General features: G+C 47.6%; 1 protein-coding gene across 1 annotated transcript in view; it reads right to left on the bottom strand.

Annotated features, from left to right (window-relative positions):
* Positions 1 to 11,074, bottom strand: part of KPNA6 (karyopherin subunit alpha 6) — a 625,915-nt gene extending 614,841 nt beyond the window's left edge. Inside the window, exon 1 of the mRNA XM_069622491.1 lies at positions 10,703 to 11,074. Coding sequence (XP_069478592.1) covers positions 10,703 to 10,706 — 4 coding nt within the window. The 5' untranslated portion in view covers positions 10,707 to 11,074. The remainder of the gene's footprint in view (positions 1 to 10,702) is intronic.
* Between the last annotated feature and the right edge of the window lie 450 nt (positions 11,075 to 11,524).

The raw sequence follows: 11,524 nt of genomic DNA on the forward strand, positions 1-11,524 counted from the left end.
CTGTTGCCAAGGAGCTGTAGAGGAGTTGGTGGAGGCAGCCATTGGAGAGACTAAGCATGGTGGGGCCGAACAGCTCAAGAGGACCCCTCACTCAATAGCGAGCTGGGTGTTACAAACCCAGAAACCACTGGGCCAACGGAATAGCGAGCTGGTGCCCTATATCCCTGGAGTGACAGTATGAGGTACTGAGTAAGCTGCTGTCATTGCGGTAGACTTGAGGAATCTTACTGCTATATCCCAGGAGCGAGTATAAGGTGCATAGCCGTGAAAGGGACAGAGCTACACAGCAAGCTGGGGGCTAGTACCCTGGAGGTTATAGTGCAAGCTTCTCTGTGTATAAGTTGGCGAGGAAGCTGGGCACTATATTCCAGGATGCTATGTCAAGAAGCTGCTGGGTACGATATCCCTCGAAGTGGTACAGAAGCATGGTAGGCACTGCAGACCGGTGTTAACATTTGCACGTATCACTCGCCATTGGGTAGTGGCAATTGACCTCTACCAAGTAACAACTGGGGGGTGGGACTTTTTATGCATGGCTATTAGCTTGAAACGTTTACCCTCCTAATTGTAATAGATGTTAATCACTGGGCACAAAGGATGAAAGCAAATGCAAGCAAGGGTTTTTGTCATCTCAAAATTAAGATGCATATCGGCATAAAAATACATCCAACAATGAGAACTACCTTTTGACTCCCTGCCCAAAGAAGGGAATAAACAGGTCCACTTCAAAATCTTATCTGGAACCCGGCTTGCAGATTTAAGTCCCCACATACAAGCAATACAAAACCACACACAGGTTCTCATCTATCCAGACACCAGACTGATATGTCCGGCACCAAAGCTGTTGCAGCTAATGCCCCTACGCTGTAAAGTTTTACCTATGGAATATGTACATTGTGCTATACAAAACACCTTTGCCATTTGCCTAGCATTTTATTTTTATCTCCTACCTTCTGCTCCTCCCTCTTGACCCTAATCTTCCTACTGCTTCTCTCTTAACCCTCTGTGCTTTAAAATTGCCCTGCAAGCCACATAACATGTCATGATCATATCCACCATCTTTACAAACTTGCCCCAGGTCTCACCATCCCATGATCACACTGCTTGTGGGTTTTACAGATCCCAGGCCTCACACTCCCTCATGTCAGTTCTCGTGGATTCCTCTACCCAGCAGCCCCTCAGATCAACATTTTACCCCCACAACTATGTGGTCACTTTGCAGTGCCTCTCCGCTACAGGAGTAGTAGACATATGCATTAATCACTGTGTTCCCCACCCACTGTTTGAGAAGTAAAAGAAGCTCACAGTCTTCTCATCATCCTCCTTCGCCTACACACTCAGCCACTAGTTTCCCCCCTCACCGCTTTCACTTTGTTCAATACCTTACGATATTTCAAGCTTATGCACACTCCTTCCTCTTGGCCTTACTACATACAAGACCAAATATACAGCATCATGTCCCCAACCAGCTACATGGCCTCACTGCAAACCAACCATTGTCTCACAGTTATTATTTTGCATACATACAGAGAAGAAGCTATTTTGGTCACAAGGGTGCCTACAAAAGGTAATACAGCAGATTCACGGGAGGCAGTTGTAAAGACTGGAGGTGAGTATGCCCTCTATATAGCAGAGTAGAAGCACAGAGCTCCCCAGCCGAGATTCTCTATAGGGTAGCTATGGACGTGCATTCAAGGCTTAAGCTCTCAGGAGGTGATTCAGGCGTGTTCTACAGTACAGTGTAGTCCCCAAGCCCCCCACAAACGAATGTCCACACAGTTCTTTATATAAATAAGGTTCAAATAAATAAAATAGATCACCATTTTCTGCACCGTAAAATGGCGCAGTCTTGACCCGCACTCCCGGAGTGTCGTGCAAAAAATCTCAGAGTTAGTCCCACCGTTCTCAAAGAGCCAGCTGTACCATTGTTCAATTTAAAATTTCTTCTTTATTGAATACAAAATTTTAAAAATTCCATGTGGAAACCTCCTGCCCTCGCCCAGCAACACAGAAGTAAACCCCGACGATGACGCGTTTCGCTACGACTTGTAGCTTGTTCACACACACACAATCAGTAACACACTTTGTACTTTTACAAATCTAATATGGCAAATATGTACAATGTCTATGTGGTACCACAGTTCACTCGACTCCTTTAAAATGCACCAACTGCTGACAGTTTCAATGGCATACAACTCAAACAGCAATGTGTATCAGGATCAAACATAGGAAGGAAGACAAGTTAGGTTAAACAATGGCAAAATAGTTTGTCCCTCCCAAGACACTTCTGTGTGAGGATACTCCCACCTGGGCAACCTGTAAAAGTGTGTTAACAAGCCCAGTCCATAGATGTTTAAATGTTCTACTACCCCAATGTACCCGGGTTTAACGGAGTTTCTTCAACGGTCCATCGACGGATACTTCTTGGGTGAACATCCTTTAAAGCAGGAGCCACAGGCATCAATAGTCCTCGAAGAAATGTGAACACTGTTGTCGAGATAGCAGCTTCGACCTTCGCGGTGCTCCTCGAAGATTGGTCGTGGACGTCCTGTGAAGACGAGGCGTGCGCGCACCTTGATGACAAGGTTGATGCTGCAATGCAGACTTGAATAACGTAGTCCCGGCAGCGTGCGTCGGCGATCGGGACTACTACAGCGGGCTTTCGGATCGTCAAGGACTTCGGGTGGCAGGAATCCCACCAGCGGATTCTCCTTGGTTCGTCAACGACCTCAACTTTCTCCTGCGGGACAAAGCGGTCGACGGTGATGGCAAGGGAGTCCTTCGTTTCAAATGTCTTAGGCAAAGGTGGAGTGTTGTGGCTCCAGTCGTTCAGCAGCACGGCCTCAAGCTGTTCCTGCTTCTGGGCAACACGACTCGACGGTCTTCCAGAGGTTACATCGGTAGAGGTCTCCTAGCCAGGTCCTCTCTTGGATCAGTCCTTGACAGACGACAGCTTTTGGATTTCAACGACAGCAAGCAGCAGCAAAACCACCTTCTTCCAGCTGGACCTCAAGGTTAAGCATCAAGTTTCAACTTCAGCTTCTGAACAATTCTGGTAAGTGAGAGGTCCCAATATATACTGTTCTGTCTCTCATTTTCACTGCTGAGCCAGACTCAGGCAGCCAATCATTCAGAAGGCCATTCATGCAGGCAGGCAGCCAAACAGGCTCACAGTGCATTCAGGCCATTCTCTTCCACCCAGACACCCATAACAAGGAATATGTATTGGGGCAAGCACCCAGCCTTTCAGCATACCACACTGCATTCATATCAGTTTCGGGCAGGGCTGTCTCATTCTTTGTGTCACACACACACCAGACACCCATAACATGAAGTGCCTATTGGTCACACACTCCATTCACCCAGGTCCCACTCCAAGGGTGTACCCACAACATACAGTCACTGGGAAGGCTCCAGCCAGTCTGGCCTGGACTTACCCACAATACCATATATGGTTCTTCTACCCAACAGCCAGTCCGGGGAAGGGACAGAGTCAGGGCTTCCCAGGACTTTGGGAAACGAGCTAACAGGTAATAGAAACCACAGGGGCCATCTTGTCTCCTATCAGGAATCCGCCGATTCCTATAGCAGGGCCTGGGTTTCCCAATATGGAGGATACTCATAGCACCTGTCAAATTCAGCAAGGAGCTGCCACCAGCCCAAACACTGCTCTGTGGACCACACACAGGTGCCCAAAAACATACACTAGGGGGTACAGGGTTGTACCCCCACACATGGGTGCCTTAAGGGTATCCCTCTTTTTGATTGTGGTGAACAGACCCTTGGAAGAGCTGCACTGCCAGGAGTCCTACATGGTCTCCTATGCAGTAATCAACACAGATCACACATGATAGGGGAATACAGGGCAAGGACATGCAGGCCCGGTCTCTCCAATGCATTTCCAGCATCACAGCAGTGAGCCACTTCTACTGGCGAGAGCTTAAGTGGCATGCTGACCGGCTATAGTGGACAGATACCAGGAACAATACGGTGGGCAAGTGAGTGTCAGCAGGTAGGCAGCCTAGCTAGCAAAGCAAGAGCATTGACCTATCAAGTGATGGTGTGGTGGGGAAGAATCCGCTTGGCGGCGAGAGAAGGTGTTAAGTAGTGGCGAGTTAAGAGGATAGCTCAGAAGCAAGGAGGTGGGCTTTCAATTTGCTTTTGAATACATTAATGTGGACTGTGTTTCGAATTGGAGAAGGGAGGGATTTCTAATTAAGCGGAGCAAGAGTGGAAGAGCGGAAGCTAGAGGAAATACAGGGTGGACGATGTGCCACAAGGGGGAGGGGGGAGTGGAGGAGGCAGAGTGAAGGTTGAAAGACGGTTTGTAGGTGTTGATAGAAGAAAAAAGATAGGCCAGTGACTTAATGTTGATTGATTTTATGCACTAGTAGAATACATTTGAATTTTGACAGGTTTTGCATAGTTAGCCAGCCAGCCAGCCTGCTGGCAATAGGAGGAAGTAAGGGAGTACAAACAGAGTCCTGGTAGCATAGCTAATAATCTTGCCAAAAGGACAGAATTCATAGGTTGGAGACCAAAGAGGATACTGGCACAGTAGTCCAGTTTAGAGAAGAAAGTGGTTAGGAGAGGTTTGGCGGTTTTGAAAGGAAGGAGGTGCCCGATTTTCCCGATAAGGTTGAGGCGAGCTGCCGTTGCAGTTTTGATGAATGTGTGTAAAAGGTTGTAGATGACAGCAAGGTTTCTAGCTGAAGAGGGACAGGGAAGAGCGTCAGGTGGGAACTGGGTAGGGAGAGGAAGAGATGAGAGAGAGGATATGGCTGGAAAGAAAAGCACCTCAGTTTTCTCCATATTCCATAGAGCCTTAAACATTTTGCTTTTGTTTTGCACACAGTCCTGACTTTTTGCAGTGCAGTAAAGCCTTCAGCTTCACTCCACTGGCCTTTTGCTCACATGTTATGGGGAAACCCACTAGTCATTCAGGCTGTCGGTACTGGAAAACCTTTTTTGCCTGTTTGGATAACTGTTTATCATTGCACAATCCATCTTCCACTGCAGTGCAATGGGTTTCTTTTTGTGGGACCCTAGACTCCAGTAAAAGATTTTAATGTTGGTTATGTAAGATCTGCAATAGGACAAACTGGTGTCAGCAGTTACCGTCTACAATATTTTTGGTTAGCCTCACTGCGTTTACCGATTTTGGCTACCAACTGTGGCTTGAGTGCTTCAATGGCCGTGCCAGAAAGTTTGTTCCTTGGCCATTGTGTGTTCTTGCCTTCTTCCTGCCCTTTCAGGTCGAGAAAATCCTTGTATGGACACAAAGGTTTCACAGGCTAGTGCAGGATCTATGTGGGAGGACCCAGGAAGTGGGTTGGGACTGTCTGGTCTTAATCCACTACCTGGCTCCAGGAAGTCTGGTGTGCACGAGGCCCACAGTAGTCCCCGATTGGACCGTTACTGGTGTTCATGCATGGTGCAGGTCTTGCCATTGGAGAACTGAGTATGATTACTCGCCCGACTTGGGATAAGAAGAGGAGCCCTGCAGCCATTCCAGCAGATCTGAAGAAGGAACCAAGTATCCTGAGAAGCCGAGCAGATGAAGGATGATCTTGAGACACACTTAATGAGGCCTGGCAACAGAATCCTGCTGCTGTCCAAGAGAATACCTGCTTGGCGACTGATCTCGGAAGGCCTTCATTGGTGCTTCAAACCTTTAGAGTGGTAAACCCTGCAAGTGAGCTGGTTCAAAAGTGTCCCCGAGTCATCTAGTGGGCTGTCCAGCTCGAATTTGGTCTACTGTGATAGGAGCGCCATCGTCCTGTGTTTCGACCCAGGGGTTTGGGGGATCTGCAACTTATCGAACAAGACACCCTTCTGACGAATTTCGTCTTCCCACCACCTTTGGGTCGTGAGATAGAAGGCTGCATCAGACCGCGATAGCTGAATTCCTTTGCATCAACGTGCAACGGTGACAGTTGCCAAAGACTAGTTCCTGCATCAATTCCAGTGTCGCGATAAGTGCTGCAGTGGTGTCTTTTGCATTCTTCCTCCGGAATCTAGTGCAGCAGCTCCTGTGACCAGCTGAACCTGCCTCTGCACCCGCAGCATCTCGGAACCGAAAGAAAGGCAGGAAAACTTAACTGGTGACCACCTCCGGACCTGCCAAGTCTAGACCAAAACGGAAGGCTAGTGGTGAGAATACTTAAAGGTGGCCTCATTTCATCGTGTTTTCTGACTTTGGGCTAAGTTTGGTCACTATTTGGCTTGGGTAGTACTTACTGTCTAAAGCCAACCAAAAGCGAGATCAGTTTTGCTAGCATTACCAGATACCATCTTTCGTCACATCTTCAGAACACTAATCCCAACTTTTGCCAGTCTCCGAAAAGTACTGCAATTTTACACATTCTTGTGTGCTTTTACGCACACGTTGAACAAGGCCTCATTCATCTTAGGGCGGGACTTCTAAAGAAAGGATTGTCATTTCTGACGAGTGTTGGTGCTAACTAAATTACTTCCCTTCTTTCTTTGCAGGTATTGGTAAAGTAATTGATTCATGTGTACAGACTAATGTGACATATTATATATGTTCTACAGTAGTGTTGTGTGAAATTTTACCTGCCAAATAGCCATTTTTCATGTGTTGACCTGGGCCTATAAAAAATATAATATTTTTATAACTAAGTGTAATTCTTGGTGTTTCACTGTGTGGACTCATTGTGGACCATCTGACCACACTCACTACTTCTGAGACTAAGCATTGACCTCTTTCCACATTGCCTTGATTGGTGTGGCATCAGCTCCCAGAAGTAATCCTTGTTTTCCAACAAGGTGGACTCCTAAATATCTGTCCACCAGGTCCGAGTTTAGAAACCCATTCTAACAGAGTCAGCATAAGAGTGTGAGGCCATCCAGTGTTTAAGAGCAGAGACAGTCAGAGATGTTGGTAGATATGTCAGTGGAGAGTTCAGGAAAGGAGAAAAAGATGTGCGGCATCTGCAAATAGGTGGTGCGAGAACCAAATAAGGAGATAAATGCCCCGAGAGCAGAAGTGTACAAGGTGAACACAGAGCGTTGCGGATCACTAACAGTAAGAGCAGTGAGTTGAGAGGCGTTATTGCAGGAAAACAAGAATTGGCGAGTGCCAGGTCACGAATCCCAATCAGAGGGAGAGAGTATTGAGGAGATCAGATTGATCAAAGGCAGCAGATAAATCCAGGAGGATTAGGATAGGTTGGATTGCTTCGAAGAGTGAATACAATTTGGAGACATTCTCAGTGGAGTTGTAGGAGCCAGAGGGTCTCACACACCCAAGTGTAATGTCTGCTCAAAGAACTTGCATCATCCTCCAATACTTGAATGCCCTCCACCCCCAGTGTCTGAATCTCCAGACATGGGCTCGCACAGGGCTCTCAAGATACGTGATGGCCTCGCCAGTTGGCGGTTCTCATCACATCCCATGGCCACGCACATGAGGGACCTTTGTCCCAACCCACTGCATCACCCAGGAGAATGCGGGGGGTTGCCACACCCCGCTGCTGCACCGGGGCTGGCATCACCTGAGAAATACCTACAACTCATCAACCGAAGAGCACGTCAGGAGATGTGATATATGTGTTAGCTTGTTCTATAAAATAGAAGACATACGATCTCAGCACAGCATGTGACAAATGCAGTTAAAAAGCTTAAAAGAGACGCGATATATCACTGCTGTTGCCAAAGGTTCACTGTGGCAACAGACATGCAAATGCAAAACACACACTGCCTTTGTACATAGAGACAGCTCTGTTTTTCAGTAAGGACATTAGTTATTCTTAATGCACAGCATCGGAAAAAAAAACAGATAAATGCGCTACAAAACAGTAAAATGTATTCTCAAAAGAACATTTAAAATTATATTTTTGCAGTCGGTAATTTCCTGCATGTGGTCAAATATCCCCAAAACGTACACACATCTAATATTACCCATAAGAAGAAATTGCTTTTATAACAATATAAACAACGAAATAAAATAAGAGTTGGATGTGTTTTTTGTTTTTTTTTTTTTTTTTTTTTTTACTAGGTCTACACTAGCATTTAGCTTCTAGCTAGGCTTTCCTAATTGCTGGTGAAAACCAAAAGGCACTGCGATATAACGACTTCTGCCACTAGCTAGTGATAATTGGCTCCTGTCGAGTAAGCACAGGTGTGCTGTGCGTATGTGTAGAATTGATGTGCCAAGTGAACTTCTATGGCTGGCTACTAGTAGCTTGCAACTTGAAACGTTTACCCCTGATACCAGCATGCAGAACCATACTGTTTAATATGAATGCACCACAATGAACATGGTTGATAGTCATGTCATGATATTCACGTCATGTTGATATAGTCATGTCATGATATTCACGTCATGTTGATAGTCAAACATACACCTCAGTGAGGCACACGAAACCGCTCAGATAATTGTAGTTAATTTCTTGTACTCATATTGGCACGGAGCCGGGTTTCTATGGGGCACAATTTTCGTTGATAAGGGAGATCTGATGCAGTGGCATAAAGCGGTTTACTAGTAATACACAATCTGGGGAGAGGGTGTGGAGTGACACGTGGGGAAGCCAGGATTAGAGCCCAGGATACCCGAGATCACAGTCAGCAACCTAAATCACGTGCCCATCCACGTGCAGAACACAGGAGAGTCCATGCTCACATCTACAAAACCAAGACACCATCCAGAGCAGACGGTACGTATCACACACCACCATACTTATGGAAGATGACAAAGGCAAGGCCACTCACCAGCACATTTCTGCAACCATATACCATTACCAACAACACATCGCACAACACCTCTGCCATTAGAATACAGCTATCCCCCACAACAAAAATTCGGTCTAACTGGACACATAACGTGTCTACTACTCTTGTACTCTCTCTTGTCAACTTCAAAGCACCGATCCACTTGCCAGGTCGGTATGGGTAGCTAGTAGGGACCTAGCCACTCCTATCCAACTTCTCTAGCTAAAATGCACTCATGCATTCAAAGCTCTGCTAACCAATTTTGCCATAGCTTGGGCTACGGTCCCAAGAGGGCGTTCCCCTACAGCGCTTTGAAACCATCCCAATGGGATTAAGGCACTATGCAAATGATATCACATGTCTCCTCCTAAGAAGAGTTTGCTTTATTAGGGAATACAATATAATTAATATAATGTTTATATGGAAGGGTGGGATCAGAGTGGGGGGCGGAAAAGAGACAGTCACATGCTTTCCGGACAAGTCACAGATGTCCCCAAGCTCAATTAGCATTTTATTTTAGTATACAGTCATCCAAATTAGGTGTGTTGTATAGAGCTACATATCACCTTGCAGCAACTGAAAAACGCATATCTTTGCGAGTGGTGTAATCATGGAAGTCTGCCCTCAAATTGATTGGGTGACATGAACACAAAATTGGCTTATTCATCAAAGTATGATGGAGAGCGACCAGCACAGGGTCTATAGTATGAAAGGTATGCTTCATTTTCCCGATCTGCAGCAGCTATGAGCAATATGCAATACCTGGGTCTGATCCGCAACACCCACCTCAAAGTCTCCACCCAGACTCTCGCCCATGGACTGACCCAGGATGGTCCACATTCCTCCCATCATCTAGGCTCTAAAATCCCCACGGTCTCTCGCAAGCCCTCTAGCCCATCCTCTGGAACCCATATGATATATGATGTGGCATTTATAACGCGCCTGTACACAAGTGTTTCTAGGTGCAACAAGACAAGGAGAGGGAAACAAAGGGAAGACAAAATAACTATCTTACTAAAGGCTTGTGTCATTCAGATCACACAAGTGAGGGAAGGGGAGAAGTGCCGGGGCAGGGCGGTAATGCAGTTAGCTCACACAAGTGCAGCAGCCAGTGGGTGCCTCATAAGTGCAGAGAGATGGGACTGTAGGGTTGCAGATTCAGACCCTTAAGTGCTGGGGAGCCCAGAGGTAGTGCAAGGGCACATGCAGGAGCCCGAGATCAGAAAGTGACCGGGTGACCAGTGCGCAGAGCAGTCAGGTGCATCAGCAGATCAGCAGTGGAGAGGGAGCGAAAAAAGGAAGGGCTTGAGTTGCTTCCATTAACAGAGGTGGTGCTGCTCAAGTTTGTGAGAGGCAGAGAGGCTGTTCCAGAGGGAGGTCCCAGCCGAGGCGATAGATCTGCCCCCAACTCTACGAGAGTTGGAGGTGGCTGAACAGAGAAGCAAGATGTTTGGAAGAGAAAGTTGGAGGTAGAGCTGTCCCAGGCCCCAGAAGGCCTTGTGGACAATGCAGAGGGTCTTGAACTTGATCCTTGCAGCCACTGGGAGCCAGTGAAGACCCTACAGACTTTCTGAAACTCCTGTCCTGCCAGAACCCACCCCCATGGACTCAATGTTCATGGTCCTTTCAGGCTGCTTCCATGGTAACCCCCAATCTGACCTCGCCACCCCCACCCCCCCACTGAATTACCCATGCTGTCACACCACAGTGGCCTGACTCTGGCTCTTACACACAGTGGAACTTCTCCCAGAGTCTCACATCCCTCGGCCTCAGTCACTCGGGGCCACACACTGCCGGGCCTCAGTCGGCCAGGGTCTCTCATCCCCGTGGCTTCTTGGAGCCCCATCCCCTAGCCTCAGCCAGGGTTTCGCACCCCCAGAGCCTTGTTCCCAACAGCCGCCAGCCCTGGTGCCTAGTGCTCCCTCTGGGGACTTGGCTCCCCGCGCGTGTTTCACGCCAGCGCTCTCACCCATTCCTGCCGGTATTTCTTCCTTCCCCCGGTCGGCTCCCTGCGTCCTGCGTACAATATGTCGGAAAGGGACGGCAGCCGGGAGGGTCCAAAGCAGGCAAAGAGCGAGCTTTTCCGGAGAGACACGAACCAATCCGGAGAGGGAGCCCAACGTGTTGGAATCAGCCGAGCGTCTGACGGAGAGACACGAACCTTTGACAACTGAGGCGAGCGCTTCCGGAATAACCCGACCTTGTGACAGCCGAGCCGAACGTATCGGTTATTAACCGACCAGTGAGGCACAGAGTGCCGAATGCCTCGGAAGTAGCCGAGCTTGTCCGGAGATACCCGAGCGTGTCCAGATTTAGCCAAATGTCAGCGCGAGAACGAGAGGCGGGGCAAGCGCCGCAGAGCAAGTCATGTTACAAAGAAAAGCTCCGTATGCTGTAAAAAAAAGTCTAAAACCTCGAAACGATGTGGATGAACTCAAAAATGGCCGCGGAAATGACATGACAAGCCAACTCCTTTCCCAGCAGATGTTATTAGGATGTTAAACATTACACCATTGAGCTGACCGGGCTTCAGCACCACAGCCCAGGAATGTTGGGCTATGCTGACATGACCTGGCTGACCAACAAAGCCGATGTGTGCTAGCACCTTGAAGCTTCTTTTGTGCTAGATGGACTTACAATAATAGATCTTAGACCAAATAATCAGACAAACACAAAGAGTATGGCAAAGTACTACTTTATTCTCAGTTTAATAAGGCACGGAGACCTAACAAACATCGGAATGATACTTTCACACTCACATCGTAGCTTTATTACATGGAGGTCTTATGCC

Source organism: Ambystoma mexicanum, chromosome 11 (assembly GCF_040938575.1).
Source record: "Ambystoma mexicanum isolate Mex_15411 chromosome 11, UKY_AmexF1_1, whole genome shotgun sequence".
In the NCBI taxonomy this organism is placed as follows: Eukaryota; Metazoa; Chordata; class Amphibia; order Caudata; family Ambystomatidae; genus Ambystoma; species Ambystoma mexicanum.